Consider the following 25,234-nt stretch of genomic DNA (forward strand, 5'->3'; position numbering starts at 1 on the left):
GCCAGGGGGAAGAACTGGGAAAATAAATGAGACAGGATTGGCTGAATAACTGTCGAAGGCAAATGACTGGCCTGCGGTCCTTTATTGGAGTAATCCTTCTGCTTCTATAAATGTTGGCAAATGTCCATAGCAAAGTGCGTTTTTTTGCTTTTTAGTGCCCTTTGCCTATGATTCTGGAAAGCTTTTCTCCTTCCTTTTTTAAACCCCTCCCCAGCCTGGTCTCCTAACCTCACCTGAGCCGCTCTGCTGTCCCTGTGCGGTGAGGACGGCTGACGACAGTGGTTGGTACGTTGCAGTGGGGGATGGAGGGGTCATTCACAACTGACTCACAGCCCCCCCTCTGCGTGCCTCCTTGCCCTGTCTCCTTGCCCTGTGAGTAGTCTGAGTCCCACCCCTCGGCGGGTAGGACCCAGTAGGAAACCTTCAATGGCTCCCAGCACCATTAGGACAAAATCCAAGCTCCTTGCCACAGGCCTGGTCAGATGCTCCAGCCTCACCTCTCCCCCTCCCCCCACCTGCTAGTTAGTGAACCGCAGCCCACCTGGCCTCTATGGGTCCTCCGAAATGCTGCCTCCAGGCACCTGCAGGTCCTGTTCCCTTCACACGTGCTGTTCCCTGCACCTGGACTGCTGTTTCCCCACCTGTTTGCTCATCTTCTGTCTTGGCTTAAGTACCTTTGCTTAAGGAGTCTTTCTCTCCCTGACATTCCCACTATGACACGCCACCACCCCGCCAGGCCCTGTGGCACACTCTCCCTCCCTCCAGCTCCATCACTGCTGAAGGGAAACCATCCCTTCTCTCCTGTCTTTCTCCAGACCCAGCTGTGACCCTGCATCAGGGCAGGGCTACTCCAGCCTGTGACCCGGTGCCCGGCAAAGAACGATGTACAGAATAGAACAAGTGTCAGTGAGGGGGGCGTGGAGTAAGCAAATGAACTCTCAGCATTTCACCTCTTTTCTACCCCAAACACCACTCTCCAACAGGTCCTTTCATCCATCCCCTTTCCCCTCATCTGTGCCTTCCTGAGGGCAGGTTCAAGAAAAGCCAGAACCATGGAACGGTGGGTCAGAAAAGGCCTGGCACTGGTGGGAGGTCCCTTGCCCCCCTCACACCTGCTAAGGGGTCTGAGAGGGTCCCACCACCACAGCCCCGGTAGCCAGGCAGGCAGGGGACAGGCTAGGGAGGTGCTCTACAAAGGCCAGCAAGACTATCAGCCTTCGATACTTGGACTGTGCAACCAGGTGGGCAGGCCCCAGTACCCAGTAGCCAGGCAGCCTACCCAGGGCTGCAGACTTGAAAACTTCCACTGGGTGGCGCCAGATCACCACCACTCATGCCCAGCCATGAAGGTCTCCCAGGCTGCGAGGAGGGGCAGGCATCCTGGGGTTGCTGGACACCCAGCCATCAGTACTGCCCACCACAGTGCAGAGCGGGACACACTGCTGGTTTCCATGAAGATTGGGTCTGCCTCCCCCCGCCCCCCCTACCCCAAATTCTAATTTTCCTGATGAGCTTGTTCAAAGAGAGGCAGCTACCAAATAGCAGAAAAGAACACAAGGGCGGGAGGGGGTTTGAGCGAGCTACTTGGTGCGCCCCCACCCTGCATCGCAAATAGCCACGTGTTCACTTGCTCATTCATTCATCAAGTATTAAGTCGTAACTGTTATTAATGGTAACTGACAGCCCGGGGTGGTGAGTCACTACCACGCAGGCTGAGGAGAGCTGGATATACTCCGGGGGTCACCGCGGTAGCACCCTCTGTAGGTGCCAAACCTTCGCGTCCTCTTCCCAGGCCTGGCCTCTAGCCCCTGTGGATGCCAGCCCGCAGCCCACAAAGCCTCTCCCAGCCTGAGAGGACAAGGCTCTAGTCCAGCGGTTCTCAACTTGTGGGTCGCGACCGCTTTGGCGGCTGAACGACCCTTTCACAGGGGTGGCCTAAGACCATCCTGCATGTCAGATATTTACATTACGATCCATAACAGTAGCAACATGACAGTTATGAAGTAGCAACGAAAATAATTTTATGGTTGGGTCCCAACATGAGGAACTGTATTTAAAGGGCCAGAAGGTTGAGAACCGCTGCTCTAGTCTATCTCGCAGCCTGGGAACCTGGGCACAGTCTGTGCTTGCCCCTCCATGCACTGCATGATTGCTCCTTGTCACTTTGATGATACTTCCACTGTCAACATCATCATCCCTAAGAACACACGCAACTCCCCGTGTCTGACCAATGCAGCCTGCCCAGGCCTGGGTCCTCGGGGCTCCCCTTCCCTGCATCCCCAATACCAGCACCCGAACTTCTTAAAAAAATAATGCTCATTCTATCTGCCTTCTATAAAAGTAAAATGTGTTCTTTTCAGGAAATTTGGAAAACCATGGAAAGTATAAAGAAAATAAACATCACCAAGACCAAGGCGTCCCAACCTCAGCGCCATTCATCCTTTCAAACTGAAATAATCTTTTCGTGACAAGGACTGTCCTGTGCATAGTGGGATGGTTAGTAATACCACTGACCCCTCCTAACTGGAAGCCAGCAGCACCCCCGCCCCAGCTGTGACAACCACAATGTCCCCAAACATTGCCAAATGTCCCGATGGAGAACCACAGTCTCAGGCAGATCAAACTACGATCCATGTCTGGTTTGTTTTTCCTTGTTAGTTATCTCCCACACATAGATTTCCTCCCCAAAATGAGACTGGCTGTATATGCAGTTTGTGCTCTGCTTTTCCCACTCGATATTATGTTCCCAGCATTTCCCGAAGTCATTGTTTCCTTCGATAGAATGTGCTTTAGCGACTGCAGGATGGCACGGGCAGGCGGGATGCCTGGTGCCACAACCCCATCCCTCTCGGGCCCTGGAGCTGGACAGTTACGGGGCCCAACGTTGCCGTGCTGCGCAGACTGCTGGAGCGAACGCTTCGCACATAAACCAGAACCCTGAGTCCATCCCAACAGCAGACGCCAGGAGGGAGGTTCCTGGGTCAGAGGCCTGATGCTCATGTGGCGGACGGCTTCTGAGAGGCTGTCATCGGGATGCATTTTGTGTTAAGTGGCTGAGCAACCACTCTGCGGTATTTCGGGGTGAGAGAGCCAGTCCTATTAGGGAGGGAAGAATGAGGGCTTGTTTCCAGTGTTCTTCCTGAAGATGCGCAGGGCAGCCCAGCTTTTCCAGAGGCTGATCAGCCCCAGCAGGATTTAGGCTGCGTCTCCAGAACACCTGCCTCAGGCAGGAGGTAAATGAGCCTCATTTCAAACAGACAGAGGCTGTGCGAGGAAGGCCGCCTGGGGCTCAGCAGGAAGCAACATGCCGTGTGCGATGAGCAGGGGAGTGGAGAGGACACACGTATGTGCACCATCGCCGGTGCCTAGATCCTCGCTGCCCAAGGTGTGTCCCGACCCGCAGCAGCATCTGGTACCGGCTGAAAATGCAGAACCTCGGCCCCCTTCCTGGACCTCCTGAGGCATAATCTGCATTATAACAACAAGCTCAGGTGTTTCTTGAGTCCATCCTATATAACAAAAGCCTAATATGCTAATTGTCTGGTCATCTGGTCGTCCATTCAACCAATCCAAGCGTAATATGCTAATGATATGCTAAGGCTGCTCAACCGCTCACTATGACGTGCACTGACCACCAAGGGGCAGACAGTTGACTGTTTGACCAGTTGTATGACGTGCATGGACCACCAGGAGCAGATGCTTCGACCAGTAGCTTGGCTTGCTGCTGGGGTCCGGCTGATCAGGACTGAGTGAGACGGGCTGGAGACGCCCTGGAGCCCTCCCACGGTCCCTCCCTGGCTGGCCAACCTCCCCGTCCATACCTATCCCTGATCGTGCACCAGTGGGGTCCCTCAGCCTGGCCTGCGCCCTCTTGCAATCTGAGACCCCTTGGGAGATGTCAGAGAGCCATTTTTGGCCTGATCCCGCAGGCCAGGCCGAGCGACCCCACTGGTGCACAAATTCGTGCACCAGGCCTCTAGTCTATATCCTATCTAATGAAAGAGAAACATGGTAATTAGCGTACGACTGCTACCCTTCCCATTGGCTAATCAGGGCAATACGCAAATTAACTGCCAGCTAAGATGGCGGCCGGTAGCCAGGCAGCTTGAAACTAACATGAGGCTTGCTTGCTTCAGTGATGGAGGACTCCAACGTTCCCCGCCTGCCGCTGCAGGCCTCTGAGCTGCAACTCTAAGCAACTATGTAACAAATATAGAAGCTAAACAAAACTCCAGAAACCTGCTTTAGTCCACCTGGCTTCAGCCAGCAGGATCGCAACATTGTAAGCAAAGGCCAGAAACCTACTTTCAGCAGCGGAGGCCTAAGGGCTGGAGCCAAGCCTCAAAGCTAAAACTGGCCCAGAATAAAAAAAAAGAAAAGAAAAAAAGGAGCGGTTGGGAGCTTCAGTCACCCACAGCCTGAAAACAGCCCTCAGCCCCTCACCCAGACTGGCCAGGCACCCCAGTGGGGACCCCCACCCTGAAGGGTGTGTGACCAGCTGCAAACAGCCATCATCCCCTCACCCAGGCTGGCCAGGCACCCCAGTGGGGACCCCCACCCTGATCCAGGACACCCTTCAGGGCAAACCAGCCAGCACCCACCCGTGCACCAGGCCTCTACCCTATATAGTAAAAGGGTAATATGCCTCCCAGCACCGGGATCAGCGGAGCCACGAGGCCTCCTGGCAGCGGGATCAGCATGACAGGGGGCAGCGCCCAAACCCCCTGATGGGCCCTGCTCTGTGAGTGACAGGGGGCAGTGCCCCAACCCCCTGATGGACCCTGCTCTGTGTGTGACAGGGGGTGGCACCACAACCTCCCCATCGACCCTGCCTTGAGTGTGACAGGGGACGGTGCCCCAACCCCCCAATCAGCCCTACCCTGAGCATGACTGAGGGTGGCATCACAACCTCCCGATCGCCCTTCTCTGTGCATGACAGGGGAAGGCACCCCAACTCCCCAATGGGCCCTGCTCTGAGCCCGACCAGGGACTGCACCTAGGGATTGGGCCTGCCCTCTGCCACCCGGGAGCAGGCCTAAGCCAGCAGGTCATTATCTCCCGAGGGGTCCCAGACTGCGAGAGGGCACAGGCCAGGCTGAGGGACCCCCCTCCCCCCTGAGTGCACAAATTTTTGTGCACCGGGCCTCTAGTATGTATAAAAAGCCAGCGACTAGAACACTGTAACAACCAGAACAACTGGTCACTATGACACCCACTGTGGCCAGCGAACCGGCCGATCAGGGGGTGGGGCCAGCCAGTCAACCTCCTGCAGCTCCTCCCCCTGCCCAGCCCCACCCCAGATCAGCCCCCCCGACCCCATCAGGGGCAGGGCCAGCCGGCCAACTGCCTATGACCCCTTCCCCTGGCAGGTCCCCCTCCCAATGGGCTCCCACCACCCCGATCGGTCCGTGGCCCCTCCCACAAGTCAGCTCTGCCCCTGATCAGCCCCCCCCGCCCCCCCGATCAAGGGCAGGGCCAGTGGCCAACCACCCATGGCCCCTCCCCAGGCCGCTGGCCCTTGATTGCCCCCCCCCACCCTATTCAGGGGCAGGGCCGGCTGGCCCACTACCCACACCCCTTCCCATGGCCAGTCCCACCCCGGGTCAGCCCTCACCATGCCAATCGGTCCATGGCCCCTCCCTCCAGCCAGCTCTGTCCCCCATCGGGGTCCCCACACCAATCAGGGGTGGGGATGGCTGGCCAACTTCCTACAGCCCCTTCCCCAGCTGCTGACCCCTGATCAGCACCCCCACACCCCATCTGGGGGCGGGGTTGGCAGACCCACTGCCCACAGCCCCTCCCCACGGCCAACCTCACCCCCAATTGGCCCCCCCCACCCCAATCGGGGGCGGGACCTGCCGGCCAATTGCCAGCCAACCTCCCACTGTCTCCTCCTCCCGACAGGATCGGCCCCGATACGTCCTACCAGTGCACGAATTCGTGCACTGGGCGTCTAGTCCTAATATACGAAGCCTGAGCCCATGGGAATGCCCAGATTCATTCCCGGAGTTTTCACTGAACTGAACCTGAGCCCAGCACTCCACCTCCTAGGACAACGATTGAATTACGTTTCTGGAAATGAGAGCTATCACCTGCATTAAAGTAAGCGTCACATCTTAGCTGGCTGCAGTCACAGCACCCCGCCACCAGGTCTTTCTTTCCATGACTGGCAGGTACTGCCCACTGTTGTTGATAACAAGCAGCTGTTGTCATCATCATCATCATCGTTATCACCACCTCCCTCGGGGCCTGGCCCTTTAATTCCTGGAAAGGTTGGATGGAGTTTGAGGCTTCATAGAGGACATCTAGATAATTTCTGAACAGACTAGATAAATAAGATGAGTCCTCAGTGCCTTCGACGCAGCTTAATGTGACTGGGAACCACGGGCTTGGTACCGAGGTCCGGTCTGACCACCAGTGACATGGCCACCTGCAGGTGTCACTTATCCATCTGTGACCTCAGTGACCTCGTTGTGACCTCCCTGTGACCTCAGTGACCTCCCTGTGACACGGGAACTGTGCTGACACTGCCCTCGTGCGGTCACACATGTGTTAACCAAGGCAACGAATGCAAAGGCAGCCTGGGAATCTAAGTCACACTCCCATCCTTCCATCCCCGGGCTGTCCCCAGGCTAGATTAGTAAATGTCTACAACATCTTACAGAATTCCATCCTGGGACGTCTGGAGGAGGAAGGGAAGGTTGCAAAGGACAATGGCCCGGCCCTCTCCATATCCTTAAAGTCGTGGAAAATCTTGACTCGCTAACAGGAACCCAGGCAGCAGGATGGAACCACTGCCCAGCAACAGTTACAATCCCACCACCAAACCACCCCCAGCTCCCAGAACCAAACTGCCCACGGCTGCCACTCTCCCCCAGCGTGGTAATCGGGGTGACCCAGCTGGACCAACGACTTCCTACTCAGGCGGAAGTGAGCCGTGTGCAGCCACCTTCACCCCGATGCACCCCGCTTACTGACACCTCCCTGGCCCTGCATCAATGCCTGCCCCTACCTCCCCTCACAGGACCCCTTACCTGGGGATCAGCGGCGGACTTTCGGACACTCATGTGGGCAGTCTCGGGAGGGTGTGCTGGGGTCCCTGATGCGTGGTATCCATTCACTGCGGGGACAGAAACACGGCTCAGATGGGGCGCTGGACACAGACTTCCTGCCCCTGCCGCCCCTTCTCCCGCCTCGGGGCCTGGCGCTGGGAGGGCTCGTCTCAGGACCTCAGCCGTATTCACAGAGCTGGAAAAGGGGCGCGAGCATCTCTCTAACCCCCAGCACCCAATGACTGAACTCGTGGCGGAACACGTTTCTTTCTGAGCCAGAGAGGAAGAGGAATGTGCTTGGAAGAGCTGAGGCCACACTCACGCAATGGCCGTCTCTGGAAACGCCATCGGCTGTGGTCACCAGTGCTGGGCAAGGGCCCTCTCTCTCTCTCTCTGGGGTCAGGAGGCCCCAGCACCGTCCTGTAATTCCTCTCTGACAAACTTCGCTCTGAGAACCCCTCCATCCTCGCAGCCACAGTGCCATGTGAGGGGTGTGTTTAGTGGTTTCCATGACAACTGTTTTGCCAATTAATAGCCAGGTGATCTTGACGTCCTTCTTAAGTTGCTTTTTCCAAGATTAAACACACACACACAGACACACACACACACACACAAATCCAAGTCTCTAAAACTCTACCCCTATGACATTCACTCGTGCTCCCAATGTGAGCTAACAGACCGGCCCTTATGTGTGTGTGTGTGTGTGTGTGTGTGTGTATGGGGGGAAAATGGGGGGTTTGGTTCTCAGCATTTACCAGTTTCTGTGGCATAAATACCCCCACCATGTGGATTGGCAGCCCCAGCACCGCTGTGCGGCCCATGCAACCCCAGTTCCCACGGGCGGCGCTGCTCTCACGGGCACAGTCCGGTGGCTCCTGCTCAGTGAGCCTCAGCTTCTGAAGCTATAAAATGGGGACAATGCTCCCCAGTCCCCAAACCTACTTTGCTGGTATGAATGAGACACCTGCAAAACGGACCTGTGAATTATAAAGGACTTCATGAAAAAAGGGGGTGGAGAGAGGGAGGTTTCCTGCTTAGTTCCTGAATCTAGTCGCCTTGCACCCCAAGACTGCACCATCATTGGGGACCAAGGAAGCCTCCCCTTCCCCAGGCTTGGAGAGATTGCCACAGCACAGACCACGCAGGTCGGGCTGGAGGGACGCAGACTCCTGTCCAAATCACAGCTTGTCAAGATCTCTGCAGTGTGGTGGGAAGCAAAACGGAGAATGACTGAACGTCGGGAACCCTGCTCATGTGCAGCGGCAGGGGCGGGAGGCCAGCCATGGGGGTGAGGGCGACCCTGCGAGAACTTTCCTCATGCTGGGGTGCTCCCTCCTCCACAGCTTGCAGTGAAACAGAGCCACACTGAGCAGGTTCCCGGGGCTGCTCCCGACCTGAAGGTGGGCCCGACACTGCAGGAGAAGGGGGGGCACAGACACCCCGGGACAACAGGAAACTGGGCCCAGAGGCTCGGGAAGCAACGAGAAATAAATGAACCCCATGTGGACAGCCACACTCCCCTCAGGCAGCTGGTCAACTGCTGGCACCACTCAGGAGTCCCCCAGCTAAGGGGGGGGGGGGGGGGGGGGCAGGATTCCAAGAGCTTCAGAGAATGTCGGGGACCGTCTACTCAGATAGGCATAAGCTGTGCCCCAAGGGCATTAGACTGATGTTAAATACGACAAAACGGAAGGCATGACCTTTGGGAAGGTTTACTGGTCAGGCAACACAGCACTGAAATGGAAAAATACAAATGCTGGAGAAGCCAGACAACAGCAGGAAACTCAGCACCCGGCTCTCAGCCCAGGACCTGGCGGACAGAGGCGCGGATGTGGAAAAGCTCGGTAACTTAATTTAAAAGGCTGATTGAACTGGATGCATGAAACATAGTACCCTACAAACAAAGTTGATATCTGTGCCAAGAAGCCATGGAACATTAAAAAAAAAAGTTGTGCATATTTAAGCCACAAATAAAGGATCGATAAATTGCAAGAGGCGTACATAACACAAGCCACATTCTTTGAGCAGAAAGTAATAAAAGTAGGTATTAATAACAAAAGAACAAATATACAAGTTCCCGTCCCCCCAATTCCCAAATGCTTAGAAAGGTGAGAAAATGCCCTGTTAAATAATCTGAGGCCAAAGAGGAATTTAAAACAATAAGTTCACAATATTTAGAAGATAATGAGGAAGAACGTATCGGAAGGGACAAGGCCTGAATTATATTTGGAGGAACATCTATAGCTTTCATTACCTCATTACCAAAGCCAAGGACAAATAAAAATAAATGAACTGAAATTCGATTTAAAAATTTAGAAAAAAATCAAAAGCCATGGAAATAAAGCAAAGGAAAGCACGAGAGAAAGATAGAAACACAGCAGCAGGAATTCCTGAGCTGGGAGGCAGGATGGCACTAAGGACCCCCCTGGTCCTCTCTGTGTGTTGGGGGGAGGGGCAGGGGTCACAGCAATGAAAAAAGCAGATCAGCGTGTGTAATTGAGAGGGAGAGACCGCAAGTGCCTGGAATGGAGGATTAGAAAGAAAACAAGCACAACCAACATAGCAGAGATACTTTCTTTAATGCAACAGCATTTGATTTATTATTCTACTAGAGGCTCGGTGCACGAAAATTCGTGCACTAGGGAAGGCGGGGTCCCTCAGCCTGGCCTGCGTCCTTTCCCAGTCCGGGACCCCTCGGGGGATGTCTGGCAGTCAGACATCCCTTTGGCAGCCAGGGACCCCTTGGGGGATGTCCAACTGATGGCTCCAAGGGGAGCAGGCCTAAGCCGCAGTCAGACATCCTTAGCGCTGCCGAGGAGGTGGGAGAGCCTCCCGCCATCGCGGCTGAGCTCGCAGCCATCAGCCCAGCTTGTGGCTGAGTGGAGCTCCCCCTATGGGAGTGCACTGACCACCAGGGGGCAACTCCTGTGCTAAGCATCTGCCCCCTGGTGGTCAGTGCGTGTCATAGCAACCGGTCATTCCTGCTCATTCCACTGTTAGGGTCAATTTGCATATTACCCTTTTATTATATAGAACTAGAGGCCCGGTGCACAAAAATTTGTGCAGTCGGGGGGGGGGGGGGTCCCTCAGCCCGGCCAGTGCCCTCTCGCAGTCTGGGACCCCTCGGGAGATAACGACCTGCAGGCTTAGGCCTGCTCCCGGGTTGCAGAGGGCAGGCCCAATCCCTAGGTGCAGTCCCTGTCGGGGAGTTGGGGCGCCGTCCCCTGTCATGCACAGAGCAGGGCAGATTGGGAGGTTGCGATGCCACCCTCAGTCACGCTCAGGGTAGGGCCGATTGGGGGGTTGGGGCACCGCCCCCTGTCACACTCAAGGCAGGGTCGATGGGGAGGTTGCGGCGCCACCCCGTCACGCACAGAGCAGGGCTCATCAGGGGGGTTGGGGCTCCGTACCCTGTCACGCACAGAGCAGGGTCAATCAGGGGGTTGGGGAGCTCCCCCCTGTCATGCACAGAGCAGGGCCGATCAGGGGGTTGAGGAGCTCCCCCCTGTCATTCACAGAGTAGGGCCAATAGGGGAGTTGGGGCACCGCCCCCTGTCACACTCAGGGCAGGGCGGATCAGGGGATTGGGGAGCCAGCCTCTATCACCCACAGAGCAGGGCCAATCAGGTGGTTGGGGCGCCGCCACTCTCACACTCAGGGCAGGGCCGATGGGGAGGTTACCCCAGAGCAGGGCCAATCAGGTGGTTGGGCGCCGCCACTCTCACACTCAGGGCAGGGCTGATGGGGAGGTTATGGCTCTACCCCGTCACACACAGAGCAGGGCCCGTGGGGGGAGCGGGGGGGGGGGGGGGGGGGGGGGCGCCGCACCCTGTCACACACAGAGCCGCAGGGCGATCAGGGCGTTTGGGTGCTGCCCCCTGTCACGCTGATCCCGGTGCTGGGAGGCATATTACCCTTTTACTATATAGGATAGAGGCCTGGTGCATGGGTGGGGCTGGCTGGTTTGCCCTGAAGGGTGTCCTGGATCAGGGTGGGGGTCCCCACTGGGGTGCCTGGCCAGCCTGGGTGAGGGGATGATGGCTGTTTTCAGGCTGACTGAAGCTCCCAACTGCTCCTTTTTTTCTTTTTCTTTTTTATTCTGGGCCAGCTTTAGCTCTGGCTCCAGCTCTGAGGCCTCTGCTGCTGAAAGAAGGTATCTGGTTTGTTTGCATTCTATAATCGAAATAATGTATAACTCCAGCTCTGAGATCCCGGGCTCGCTGAAAGCAGGTTTCTGGGGTTTTGTTTAGCTTCTATATTTGTTACAATGTTTCTTAAACTGCAAGCTCAGAGGCCAGCAAGGCAGGCGGGGAACGTTGTAGTCCTCCGTCACTGAAGCAAGCAAGGCTCATGTTAGTTTCAAGCTGCCTGGCTGCTGGCCGCCATCTTGGCTGGCAGTTAATTTGCATATCTCGCTGATTAGCCAATGGGAAGGGTATCGGTCATACACCAATTCCCATGTTTCTCTTTTATTAGATAGGATACTAATAAATACAAAGCCTTCCATAAGGTTTAAATGATCCAAATGGTTTCAAAGGACACTAGAAATGCCAAAATGAGTAAAATCTTTGAAAAGTGGCCTCCCTCCAAAGGCACTGGGCCCAGATGGTTGTATGGGCAAACTCCTTCAAATGCTCAAGCACAGACTGCACCACCGTATAGAAACATGTGGTCAGTTTCCTAGTTCATCACACAATGCCAACATCACCTGATCCTAAAATCTACCAACGGCAACAACAACCAGAACCACATTCAGTCTGACGATGACTATGGAGTCTGGAAGTTCTTACCTGAGCAGGCCTTGGTTTCCAGTCAGTCACCACCTCTGAGGGGGTGGGATCCCTGTAAACTAAGGTTGTCCCCAAGTTCTTGAGGGTAGAGGCTGCCCTCCTGACCTCTATGTACTCCCTTCACAGCACCCTCACCCCACGGCTCTCTCCCCCTGCTTCCAGGTCCCCAGGCTCCCAGCTGGCCGCTCACGGCACCCAGGAGTTGTCTGACGCAGAGCATTCTGCCCCTAATCCATTCTCTTGTTCTCACTTCAGTTCTGGTCTGTCAGCTGTTGGCTAATTACTGCTCATGTCAAAACAATTACTGGGAAAGAAAAAATAATTTTCCATTCAACCACTTGTCTGCATACAGCAGCTCTCCTCAGACACTGTGTCCTGCTGCACTGCGCTGTCGGTCCCCAGCACACGAGGAAAGTGACAGCGGAGATCTGAACCGCATGGCCCACCCTCCGCACCCTGCATTGGGGTTCCCAGTCCTCCAGGCTCCCCACTTACTAAGGGTTTACATACAAAACTCATGAGCCCAGAGGTGGGTGCTTCTGAGGCCTCCAGCTTCGGGGCGGGGGGGGGAGGGGGGAGGGAAGTTAAATACAAATTGATCAAGGACCACGATTACTCATAAGGAACATAATTTAGTTTGGGGGTGCAAGTAAAAACGTAACATGCCAAATGAGCTGTTTTTAAGAGAAGAAGAGGGAACGAAAAGCTCGATCTAGTAACTTTAGCAACTTCAGATACAAATATAAACACCCACAAGCACGCACTTCATCCCTCTCTGTGGGCAGTTGCACAGACAGGCCGAGAGGGGGCCTGGGAGACGCAGGAGGGGGGACCGATACTCCGTAGAAAGGAGAAGGAGGCATTTGGGCTGGGGGAGGAGGGAAGTGGTTAGAAACGGAAAAGAAACACAGAAAGCTCTGTGCAGAGACACACAGCAACAGAGAAGAGCCTGCAACTTCTGCTGCCCGGAATCCACCAGGCAACAGCTCCATCCTGAGCCCCACCATCCAGGTTCCTGCTCCCTAAAGAGCCCCAAGGAGTAGATGCCCTTTTCCAAACAAGGTGTCCCCCCAGGGCACCTCCTCTTTCCTCTAGGTCTGGCCCAATCTCCCTTCTCTCCGAATCAACACAGGCACTTCTTTCCTCAAGGCTGTGACTCCTGCGTGCACAGGGCCTTGTTCCTGAATCTGTCCCCTCCACCCTCCCTCCACCCCACAGTCAACCCGGTGGAATGCCACGTTTCCCGGCGGTACCACCCGGCACCGGTTCTGCAGGGTGCGTATTATGACAAGCAGTGAAGGGAAAGGTCCATGGAGTTTGGACAAGTGCCCCCATCGTTCAGATTTCAATTGGTTTGCTCACAGTAGGCCTTTACAAATCCACAGATGTACTCTGTGACTCTCAAACAAGGCCTCAGGTAGCAGTATTCCTACACTTAGAGGGACGCAGCCCCTGTGTTGGGCAGAATCCCGTGGAACCCACTTTGGGAACCACAGGGGGTGGCTGTCGCAGGCAGGTTTTGAATTCAGGCACACACGGTAGCCAGTGTTGTGCTCAGCACCCCTGAAGGCACAGTCCCTGCCCCCCACTCCCCAACCGCCACCCACCGCCACCACACCCAGTAAGGCCTTGGAAGTTGCTCTTCCAGCATCATGCTCACCTCCTCGGGTGCACGCAGCGTCTGCCCCAGTCTGTTTAGAGGAGCAGTTTTACAACCATAGCCTCTGGTTTGGAAATATCTGTCCTCACAGTCTCCCCTGGTTGTCTAAGATGCAAACGGTGTTCCCCACAATGGAACTCACAGTACACGTGTCCCGTGGTTGTGAATGGTGAAAGCCTGGGGCTTCCTCCAGGCCACTGAAGATGAAGCAGGCCCTGGGAAGGCCCCCTGGGGCCCTGGTGATGGGGACACTGTTGCTAAAGGGACATGCAAGCCCCTTCCAATGGGGGTGCCATGGCCTCCCCTGAGTCAGTGGTGCGGTCTGGCTGAGGGCCTGGCGATGTGCTGATTCTGCAATGAGTGAAGGTCGGCTTGTCTCCCTGCGGAGATGCGCCCATTCAGGCTTCCTCTGCTAGAGAAGCAAGTGTGGTACGGGCGGGCGGGACCCTGGGCTCTGAAGCCCCCTTCGCTGGGGCCTCTGCTCAGGAGAAGCACCCCCTCCTGGTGGTGCCCAGGGTCCCAGGCAGGCCAGGGGGTCCTCAGTGGAACCCCGCTTTGACCTGGTTTCTGGGGATGCAGCCGGGGGCTGTTTTCCCGGGACCATCCCTCTGTGGCTCAAGCCTGAACCCAGGTTTCCTGAAAACCCCGCCCCCCAAGGGAAATTCAGCAAAAGACAGATTTCCTCCAACTTTAAAAACACACACAAATTCACGTTCAATGCACATCCCAGGCTCAGAAGCTCAGAAGGGAATTCATGCTCCACACCTGCCCGGTCTGACAAGGCAGCCACCGGCCACAGGTGGCTAACTTAAATTCTAAATCATTTAAACAAACAAACAAATAAACAAACAAACTAAATGCAATGTGGTATCCAGAACTGGATCCTAGCCCAGAAAAAGGACGATACTGGGAAACTTGGGGAAATCAAATAAAATCTAGTTTTGTTAATGGTGATGTACAATGCTTGTTTCTTAGTTTTGACAAATGTGCCACGGTTATGTAGGATGTCAACGTTAGGGGAAACTGAGTCAAGGTACACAGAATCCTCTGTACTGTCTTTACAATGTTCCTGTGCATTTAAAATGATTCCAAAATAAAAGAGGCATTCAATGAAGTTACACGACATTGAAAATGCAGCCACATTTCCATCACCCACTGACTGCCGTGGCCGTGGCTACCACAACGTACAGTGCAGGTGCAAACGCTTCCATCGTGGTGAGAGCCCTGCTGGACGGACCGCTCCACACGGTCACTCCGACCCCGTGACTCACACACGGAACTCCCACAACCTCACGCCACTCACAGGTCCTTCCCTCGGCTGGCTACTGTTCCCCTCTCTGTAATCCCTGCTTCCACACTGCACACTAAACCAGCCCAAGGATGACTTAGTACTTGCAGTGGTTGCCTAATTGTGCCTTGGGTTTTCCGTTTGGGTTTCAGCTTGACTTCCGTGGACCTCCCAGAGGGCCTGGCATCAACTGTCCCCAGCAAGGTCCTGAGCATGCAACTCTGTGAAGAAGGAAGCCAGTGGGGGAGTCCCCGGCCCAGCACCCACATCTGAAGAGCGGAATCCACCTGGTGGGGGCTGGGCCCGTGCTCAGCCCTCTCCCCAGCTGGTCACCCCACAAACCTGCACTGAGCGGAAAGCAGCCCCGTCTGGAGGTGGTCCTCTCGGAGGCTCACGGAGCTACAACTCACAAGTAAAACCGAGCCCACGGCCTGCTTCACCCCCTCGCGCCCCCCCACCCCGCCCGGCACCCCGAGTCCATGCAGGGGGCCGCCTCAGCCTGGGTTAACCTGTGGTTCCCACTGACATTCTTCCCGACCTGATTTTCCATGCTCTTCGTCAGGAGTGTCCATACTGCACGCCCGTGGTCAGTAAATGTGGCTGGGCTTCCCACACTGCCCTCACCACTGCCCACCGCCCCTGCACAAAAGTACCCCAACCCCCATCACGGCTAACCCAGAGCTGTCTTCACAGAGCCCTGGCAGCCTGGCTGCTCCCAGGAGGCGGTTTCTCAGGAGGCGGAGAAGGCAAGGTGTCTCCGCTGAATTTTGCTGGAATCCCCACCCTGACCATTATGCTCAGAATGAAATCCCAACACCTTCCTCTCTCTGTCTTGGGAAGCCCAGGAGGCCCCGCTGACCGACTGCCCTCCCTTAATCCCCTACCATCCAGCCACACTGGCCAGCTCTCCATTCTTAAACATGCCAAGACCACTCCTGCCCCAGGGCCTTTACACTGGTGTTCCCTGGCCTAGGACATTTCCCTGCCACTCCTCACACTTATACAGATTCTCACTGTCCGCAAAGCGTCAGCGGAAAGGCCACTTCCTTAGACCAACCTTCCCTGGCTCCCAGCCCGTTGGCCCCTGTTTTCGTCCTTTGCATTAGCACATTCAGGGAAGTCAGGCAGATGTCACGTGTGCTTGCCGGTCCCGCGCCTCTGCTGGCTGTAGGTTCGTGGGAGCAGGGACCACACAGGTCTGGCTCATCTGTGGCTGTATCCCCAGCACAGAGAACAGCATCTGGCGTATATTTTGAATGAAAAGGTTTGAACGCCATCGCTGGTGCTTTGCAGAAGCGTGAGCCGAACAGAAGGGGCTGAGATCCAGGGCCCTGCTGTGGTCTCAGGAGGGGAGTCAGCTGCCACGGGAGATGAGGCTGCAGATGATCAGTGGTGAAGCAACCTCTTGTCCTCCCCGAGTCTATTCCTCTCCCCACAATAAATAGTCTCCGGAAGCTGCTTGCGAAACGGGATGAGGGAAGGGCTGGGAAAAACCCAGTGCTGCCGAAGACAGAAACCCAAGGCGGCTATTATTTTATTCTCCAGTTACGAGGTTCAGGTTCAAAAAAACAAGGGAAGATGTCAAAACATCCCGGATTCTGCTCTAGCCTCGCGGGTGGGCTCTCTTCCCTCCCACCCCAGAGGGGATGGAGGGCTGGGTGTGTTCTCGCCCCGAGGAGAGAGCACCACAGACACACCCCCTCGAGGCCTGGATGGACCCAGTCCTGCTCTTCCCCTGGCCCCTCTACTTATGAACGGGCACAGCGAAGCCTGATAAGGAGACGCGGGGCGCCCGAGGCCCCAGTCTAACCTGGTGTAACTTCACAAGTCGAAGCGGCCTGCCTGCCAGAGGCACCCTTATGTTAGGTGCACTAAGAAAGGAAAAAGATGCTCCCAATGAAACCGGGTCCACCTGACCTCCAAGATGCAGGACCAGGCAAAAGTAGCTGTACAGCTATTCATATGGAAAATCCTATATAACAAAAGCCTAATATGCTAAGTTTCCAGTAGTCCAGTCATCTGTTCAACCAATCAAAGCGTAATATGCTAATGATATGCTAAGGTCACTGTGATGTGCACTGACCAGTGCACTGACCACTGGGGGCCGACAGTCGACTGGTTGACCAGTTGATATGACATGCACTGACCACCAGGGGCAGATGCTCTGACTGGTAGGTTAGCTTGCTGCTGGGGTCCGACCCATCGGGACTGAGCTAGATGGGCCAGACACACCCTGGAGCCCTCCCGTGGCCCCTCCCCGGCTGGCCAACCTCCCGTGTCCCTCCCCAGCCCCGACCGTGCACTGGTGTGGTCCCTCGGCCTGGCCTGCACCTTCTCACAATCCAGGACCCCTTGGGGGATGTCAGAGAGCTGGTTTTGGCCCGATCCCACAGGCCAGGCCAAGGGACCCCACTAGTGCACGAATTTGGGCACCGGCCTCTAGTAGTACAGTAATTGTAAATAATTATGCAAGAATAAACTCTGTGTTCCATATGCTCACAACCGTAAGCCTACTTTTATCCGACCCCATATTGAAATGTGGGGGAAAAACAAAAAGTGGGTCTCAGATCAAGGGACTGGGGTTCAGTGGGTTTTGCGTTGCTTCTCATGGCAATGGCTGTGGTCAGTCGCCCAGTGACCCTAAGCGGCGCTGACCCAATGTTCTGGGTGACCCTGGACCAGAGCTCCTGAACTGGCACTACTAACATTCGGGGTGGGTAATGCTTTGTGCTGGAGCTGTGCTAGCCTGTGCATTGTGGGTGGTAGCAGCATCCCTGGCCCCAGCCCACCGGTGCCTGTAGCACCTCCACGAATGGTGACTGCCAAAACGACGGACATCGCCAAATGTCCCCCAGTCGGCAAAAACTCCTCGACTGAGAACCACTGCACTAGAGCCCGAGAAGTTTAACAAGCAAGGAGGGTGTCCCCCACCTCATGGTTCCAATGCTCCAAAAATGTTACGTGGAAAATTCCAGAAACAATGCGTAGTTTTAAATTGCTTGCCATTCTGAGTAGCTTGATGAAACCTTGCACCGCCCTGCTCCGTGACCATCCCTTTGTGCGGAGTCTCCACGTGGTATGTGCTCCCGCCGTTAGTCACTTAGCACTCGGTTCTCCGGCGGCTGTCACGGTGCCGACGGGCTGTCACGGTGCCGCAGTGCTGTGTTCGTCACCCTTACCTTACTGACAACGCCACATTCGTGCAACTTTTATAACAGTCCATTTTCTTAACTGCTCTGTTGTTTTTAGTTCTTGTTGTTAATCTCTTACTGTGCCTAATTTACAAATTAAACTTTATCACAGGTATGTACATATGTATGTGTAGAAAACACAGTATATACAGGGTTTGATACTAAATGCAATCTCAGGCATCCAAGGGGGTGGTGGAGCACGCCCCTCGCAGACAGCGGGAACTGCCATGTGTATTTCAAACAGGCAAAGGACAGAAGCCGCCTTAGAGGGGCGTCTCCTCTCAAGCCTTCTGAGCCCTGGGGACGCTGCTGTGCACGTGAGTTTCCGAAGGGGAGTGAAGAGGTTTCCAACCCTATTTGACGGCAAAGCCCTTTTTGGTAGAGAACTTGACAGACTGAGGCTGCCCGGACTTCCCCTTGGGAGACCCTGCCCTGGGCCCCCGGAGGGAGGGGCAGAGGAGGCAAAGTGGGCATCGGCACACCCAGCCTAACACCTTGGCCACCGGGCCAGTTCTCATCCCTGAGTCTGACCCTCTCCCCCTCTCCAGCTTCCCCGGCCACACTCGGAGCCGCAGCACCCAGCCCAGGGCGGGCAGACTGGGCTCTTGCTGTGTCTGTCGGGGGAAAGGCAGGAATCTGTCACACCCAGCCCTCGGCCCAGGGGGTCTGAGCCAACTCCTCCCCACCCCCCCCACCCCCGGTCCTCCTTCGAAGCCACAAACAGTGGGAAAGGGACAGGATGCGGCCGGGGAACAGCATCAGGACAGCAGGCTTTGGAGAGGCGACCCCACTGACTCAGAGGACAAGTTCCCCGACGAGCTCCGCCAGCACAGCAGGCTTGGCAGTACCCGCCTGGCACCTCTACGCGCCCGGGCTCCTCGGTCCGGGCCCCTGTCCTGCCTGCGTGGACCACTCTGGGTTCCTTTCTCGTGTCTGGCTGGCCTGGAGCCCGCCAGGACAGAGGGCCGACTCCCTGCCTAAGCACCTGAGTGGGAGTGAGGTGAGCTATCAGGTTGCTGCTGGTGCCGCCAGGGCAATACCATCTGGTGAAGCAACAGGCTTGTAGGGCCTCCTTTCCCTCCAGGCCCCTCCCTGGGTTTGGTTCCTCAGACCCTGGGATCCAGAGTCTTGACCTTGCCAATCTTGACCCCAAAGCAGTAGGTGCACAGTACCTGTCGGAGGCAGAGGGCTCCTGTGAGTGCCAGGGCTGGCCGGAATCCCAGAACCGCTGGGGCGCTCCCAGGTGGTCTCTGGTGGGAGAAAGAAACAAAATCGCTTTCAGAATTTCATAAGTAGAACCTGAGAGGATGACAGAGCAGAACTACCAGTAGGTGATCAGAGCTGAAAAAAATAGTCCTGGCCGGTCACCTTCCTCCCTAAACCCAGAGACGAGGAGCCTGCTTTGGGCTGCCACACCCTTCCCACCTCCCATGACGACAGAATTCTCTTTGCTGGGGACCCTTCTCCACAGCTGGCACCAGAAGGAGTGGCTTTCCAGCTGGGATCCCTTGAAAGGTTCCCCCAGGGCCCCTCCCGCTCTTATCCCCAAAGGCTGCCAACTCATGGGCCTCCTGGAACCCTTCTGTCTCTGGTCCTGGAACCCTAGCTGCCCACTGGGCATTCCCCCCAAATGCCATTGTCACATGAAATCCCAAAGCACAGAGGAAAGAGCCCTGGCCTGGGGGCCTGCACGGAGACATGGTCCTCTGTCAAAGGGGGTGATTCCCGCCCTACGTCTTGTTTGCATTACAGCTGCCGGCCAGGCTGGCCTCCCTTCCGGTGCCCAGCTGCTCGGTCCAGCCAGGAGCAAAGCCGTGGCTGCATCTATATTATCGTCCCCTGAGCACTACTTTACCCATTTCACCGCTAGGAACAGGCTTCTGATCAAATTATCTAGTGATGAGAAATAGAACTTTCTTACCACGTAACATTGGGTGCAACAGAAAACCACAACGAAGAAATGTCACCCATAACCCTACAACTTGGAGGTCATCACAACACTTGGTATCTATCTGTCCATTTGTTCCTTAGAACAAAAGCATACCGCATGTTCTTTTCATGAATAGGCTTTTGTGAGTATCTTTCCAAAATCACCTAAGGGGCCAGGTAGTCTAGAGGTTCGGACCTACTCACAGTAGGGGGTCTTACCTCCTCACCCCACAGTGCCCGAGTCCGAATCCCAGCTCTGCCTCTTACCACCAGTGTAACCCTGGCCAAACTAACTGTCCTGTCAGTGCCTCAGTTTGCTCCTCTGGAAATGAGGTCAATAACGGTATCTACCCAAGACAGTCCTCGCATTCAGGCCACATGCCCATATACAAGTGCTTAGCATGAAGTTCTTTTTAAATTTGGCCCAGTGGCCTTGGCCGGGTTGCTCCGTTGGTTGGAGCATTGCTCAGTACACCAAAAGGTTGCAGGTTCATTTCCTGGTTGGGGTGTGTACAGGAGGCAACCAATAGATGTTTCTCTCTCCTGCTCTCCCTTCCTCTCTCTCTAAATATCAATCATTAAAAATCATATCCTTGGGTGAGGATTAAAAGAGATAAAAATAAAAAAAATAAAGTGAGTCCAATGTATGAATATAACATTAGTTAATCAAAAAATCCTAAACCTGAAAAAGCAATTGTCTCAAATATTAAAAATAAAAACAAGCAAAACTCTTTCAATGACTTCTCTTCATCAGGATGCACAAGAACTGGGTTTTTGCCTCAGCTCTGCCTCTATGTCTGCTGTGCTGCCCAAGGCCAGACACTCTGCCTCTCTGGTCCTCCAATTCTTAACCCAGAAAGACTGGGCTGGGCTAACTGGTCATTTAGGCCTCAGTCCTCCTGCCCTGGAGCTTTGATTGGTGATCTTAGAATCTGAAGACCCATGTGCTGACTGGCTCTCAGACACCAAGACGTGGAGACCCCACCAGGGCTGCCGCAGAGACAATGCAGATGCCTGAAGGATCTGTCCCTGCCCGTCCTGGTCTTGGCCAGCTCTGACCAAACACAAAGTCACTGTGAGCCCGGGGCCGGAGTGAGGCCGGGCCAAGCAGACATCTGGAGAGACCACCAGGGCTCTGGCTGCGTGACCTCAGCAGTAGCAGGAAAAGCTGCCCCAGATGACCATACCACCCACAGGGAGGGAGCCATTTCCAGGTCTTTTGCAATAAAAGACTCGCTAATCCATTTACAGCAGGCCAGGCCCCTTGACCAAGCCAAAGCAAAACTGCATGGCAGCTTGGCCATGTTACTCTGAATTGAAGCCCTTTTGCATTCTCTGGGGTTCCATTCCTGGGGTTCCAGGTGACCATCCAGACTCCTAACAGAGTCGCTGCCATGCAGGCCCCAGAGGCTCTGGGACACGGTACAGTCAGAGTGGAAGAAGTGAGACCTTCTCTCAGAGAGTCCCGTCCAACCCAAGTCACGAGGACACATTTTTTCCTAAAGGCAACTCCAACTCATTCAGGCCTCCACCACGGACCCCAGGGTGGCCCAGCGCGCGCACACACATACACATACACACACACACACACACACACACACACACACACACACACACACTGCGGATCAGACCAGCGAGGGAGGCTGCCACTCCAGCCCTCGAGGCCACAAGCCAGAAGTGGCCATTTCCCCTCCGAGGGGTGTCCTTTTCCTCTCCGTGGCTGCCCCGTGTAGAACAGAACTTTTAAAGAGGAAGTACACCTGAAAGGTGGAAAGTGAGGTAAATTTCAGGCCACAGATGTGCCCTCCTTAAGACAATAGTAACACTAACAATGAACAGTGCATGAGGGAGAAGTAACTCTCCACAGTCACTTCTGGCCTTCGTTCCCCCTGTCAAGGCGAGTCCTGTTTACACTAGAGCCGTGATGGCGAACCTATGACACGCGTGTCAGAGGTGACACACGAACTCATTTTTTTGGTTGATTTTTCTTTGTTAAATGGTATTAAATATATAAAAATAAATATCAAAAATATAAGTCTTTGTTTTACTATGGTTGCAAATATCAAACAATTTCTCTATGTGACACGGCACCACAGTTAAGTTAGGGTTTTTCAAAATGCTGACATGCCGAGCTCAAAAGGTTCGCCATCACTTCACTAGAGGCATTGGCAACCAGCTCCTGGGCCTGGGACGCTGGTCATGGGGATCTGCCTTAAGCCCACCTGTGAGCCACCCCTTAGTCCCCTAATCCCCCACCCACAGGCCAGTGGACTCCTGTTCCTGATGGGCCCATTCCCTTGGCTGTGGGGTGACTCTCTGCTGCCCCCAGTGGCTATCCGGTGAAATAACCCTAGGTACCAGCCCAGGGGAAATGCAGCTTTCTGGTGCTGGCTGGAACCTGGGATTCCTGTAGTCCCCTCCTCTTTGCCTCTTTTTAGACTCCTCTTCCTGGGTTTCTCACTTTCTCTGCTCCCCCACCTCTTGTTTCTTTCTCTCCCTTGTTTGGTGGTGGCCCCCACTGTGGCTTCTCTTCTGGCCCCTGTTTTCCTCACCAGGAGGGCCTTCTGGACTCAGGTTTTCCTAGATTGACGGTAGCCCCACTGCCCCCTTCTCCAGCTCTTGTCCCTCCTCATCTGGAAGCTCGATTTCTATGAGGCTGCGCTGCCATGTCCTCTACCCAGAGCAGGAAGGTGAGTCCCAGGAGAACGACAGGAGCCCCGTACCCCGGTCCAGGGGGGCAGCCTCTGAGAATGTCGGCTGCAGGGAGCCGTGGGCAATGTGAGCACCCAGAGGGCCTGCACAGCTGGGTGAGCACCCGGAGGGCCTGCGCAGCTGGGTGAGCACCCGGAGGGCCTGCGCAGCTGTGTGAGCACCCGGAGGGCCTGCGCAGCTGGGTGAGCACCCGGAGGGCCTGCGCAGCTGGGTGAGCACCCGGAGGGCCTGCGCAGCTGTGTGAGCACCCGGAGGGCCTGCGCAGCTGTGTGAGCACCCGGAGGGCCTGCGCAGCTGGGTGAGCACCCGGAGGGCCTGCGCACCTGTGTGAGCACCCGGAGGGCCTGCGCAGCTGGGTGAGCACCCGGAGGGCCTGCGCAGCTGGGTGAGCACCCGGAGGGCCTGCGCAGCTGGGTGAGCACCCGGAGAGCCTGCGTAGCTGGGTGAGCACCCGGAGGGCCTGTGCAGCTGTCCGAGGACCCTCAGAGCCAAAGCCTCTGGTCCCCTCCAGCACCAGTGCTTCTTTGGCCCTGGCTCTGTAATCACCTTACCACTAGGGGGCTCTGGCTGCAGGATATGCCTAACCCCTTCCTAAAGCTAAATGAGAAACTACTCCTCTCTGAGACTCCTTCTGTGCCTGGCCCACCTCGAGTCCCCCCACATTGCGTGTCTCCTTCAGAGGTCACAACACACTATGAAACGGGTGCTATTGTTCCTATTTTTTGTGGAAGAAACTGAGGCCTCAGGAGAAAGAGCAGAGCTGGGACTCAGTGTGACAGCCAAGTCCGCCAGGGTAGCCACACCAACACCTCTGAGCTCTGAGCTGGGGGTTCTGGGAGCTGCGGCCAAACTGAGCTGTTTGAGTCTATACACCACTCTCTACTGGAGAACCACCGCAAAATTAGTATTATTATGTTAATTCAATATAATATGATAAATTTATAATAAATTATTATAATAATACTAGAGGCCCGGTGCACAAAAATTGTGCATTGGTGTGTGTGTGTGTGTGTGTGTGTGTGTGTGTGTGTTGGGGGGTAGGGGGGCGGGGGGTTCCTCAGCCTGGCCTGTGCTCTCTCGCAGTCCGGGAGCCCTTGGGGTATGTCCAACTGATGGCTTAGGCCCGCTCTCTGCGGAGCAGGCCTAAGCTGTCAGTTGGACATCCTTAGTGCTGCCACAGAGGTGGGAGAGGCTCCTACCACCACCGCTGCACTCACCAGCTGTGAGCCTGGTTTCTGGCTGAGCAGCACTCCCCCTGTCGGAGCGCACTGACCACAGGGGGCAGCTCCTGCATTGAGCGTCTGCCCCCCAGTGGTCAGTGCACATCATAGTGACTGGTCGTTCTGCCTTTTCCTTGATTTGCATATTAGCCTTTTATTATATAGTATAATAAATTATTTATTATAAACATTAGAAATATTTATAATCTAAATATCATACATATTTAATGTTATATTATTGATTATATTATTATTAATATACTAGAGGCATGATGCATGAAATTTGTGCAAGAGTAGGCTTTCCTTCCCCTGGCTGCTGGCATGAGCTTCCCTCTGGCACCTGGGACCCAGACTTTCCTCCGGCTGCTGGCAGGCACCTGGGACCCAGGCTTCTCTCACAGCCCCAGCTTCATCCGGAAGGTTGTGGGAAGGATGTCTGGTCTAATTAGCATCTTACGCTTTTATTATTAGAGATGATTTTACACATAGATATATTATTAATATATTTGGCACTGTATCTGGCACTGTTCTTGGCACTGAAGACACTGCAGGGCCTTTGACAGGGCAAACTCCCTCCTCCTTCTTCAATTGCATTCTAATGGTCATGATACTATCGTATTTTTGAATATCAATATATTAGAGGCCCGGTACACTTGGGTCAGGGGGAGGGGGAGTCCCTCAGCCTGGATTGCGAGAGGGTGCAGGCCAGGTCAAGGGACCCCACCAGTGTATGATCAGGGCCAGGGAGGTTGGCCAGCTGGGAAGAGACTGCAGGAGGGCTCCAGGGCATGTCCGGCCCTCTCACTCAGTCCTGATCAGATGGACCCCAGCAGCAAGCTAACCTACCGGTCAGAGTGTCTGCCCCTTGGTGGTCAGTGCACGTCATAGCCAGTAGTGGAGTAGCCTTAGCATATATTAGCATATTACACTTTGATTGGTTGAATGGCTGACCAGACGACTGGACACTTAGCATATTAGGCTTTTATTATACACAGGATAACATTTTTGATGAAAGGAAATCTAAAATATTTCTAATGGGGGTGAAGGGAGGAAGTCATGCCAGAAGACAGGTAATAAGTATGTAAGACATGTTAGGTTAGAGCATTGGTGGGCAAACTTTTTGACTCGAGGGCCACAATGGGTTCTTAAACTGGACCGGAGGGCCGGAACAAAAGCATGGATGGAGTGTTTGTGTGAACTAATACATGTTAACACTGCTGCTGGTGAAGGAGCGGAGGGGAGAGCAAGAGAACCCTCCGCTCTTTCGGCTCCATGGGCCGGATAGAACAGCCGAACGGGCCGGATCCGGCCCGCGGGCCGTAGTTTCCCCAGGCTGGGTTAGAGGGTGGTGTGTTCTGAAGAGAATAAAGCAGAGAAGGGGGTAAGAAGTGT

The 25,234-nt window shown here is 55.0% G+C and overlaps 1 protein-coding gene across 6 annotated transcripts in view; it reads right to left on the reverse strand.

The window, feature by feature from the left end:
- The window catches only part of GAS7 (growth arrest specific 7), a 204,752-nt gene that overhangs the window by 33,810 nt on the left and 145,708 nt on the right, over positions 1 to 25,234 (reverse strand). For 5 of the 6 annotated variants that reach the window (XM_036341604.1, XM_036341609.1, XM_036341606.1 and 2 more), the window contains exons 3-4: positions 19,154 to 19,231; positions 7,035 to 7,120 (exon numbers count right to left, since the gene is read on the reverse strand). In XM_036341604.1, the coding sequence (XP_036197497.1) occupies positions 7,035 to 7,120; positions 19,154 to 19,231 (164 nt within the window). The remainder of the gene's footprint in view (positions 1 to 7,034; positions 7,121 to 19,153; positions 19,232 to 25,234) is intronic. The other variant, XM_036341608.1, reaches the window with a different exon arrangement.

Source organism: Myotis myotis, unplaced genomic scaffold (genome assembly GCF_014108235.1).
Source record: "Myotis myotis isolate mMyoMyo1 unplaced genomic scaffold, mMyoMyo1.p scaffold_m19_p_17, whole genome shotgun sequence".
In the NCBI taxonomy this organism is placed as follows: domain Eukaryota; kingdom Metazoa; phylum Chordata; class Mammalia; order Chiroptera; family Vespertilionidae; genus Myotis; species Myotis myotis.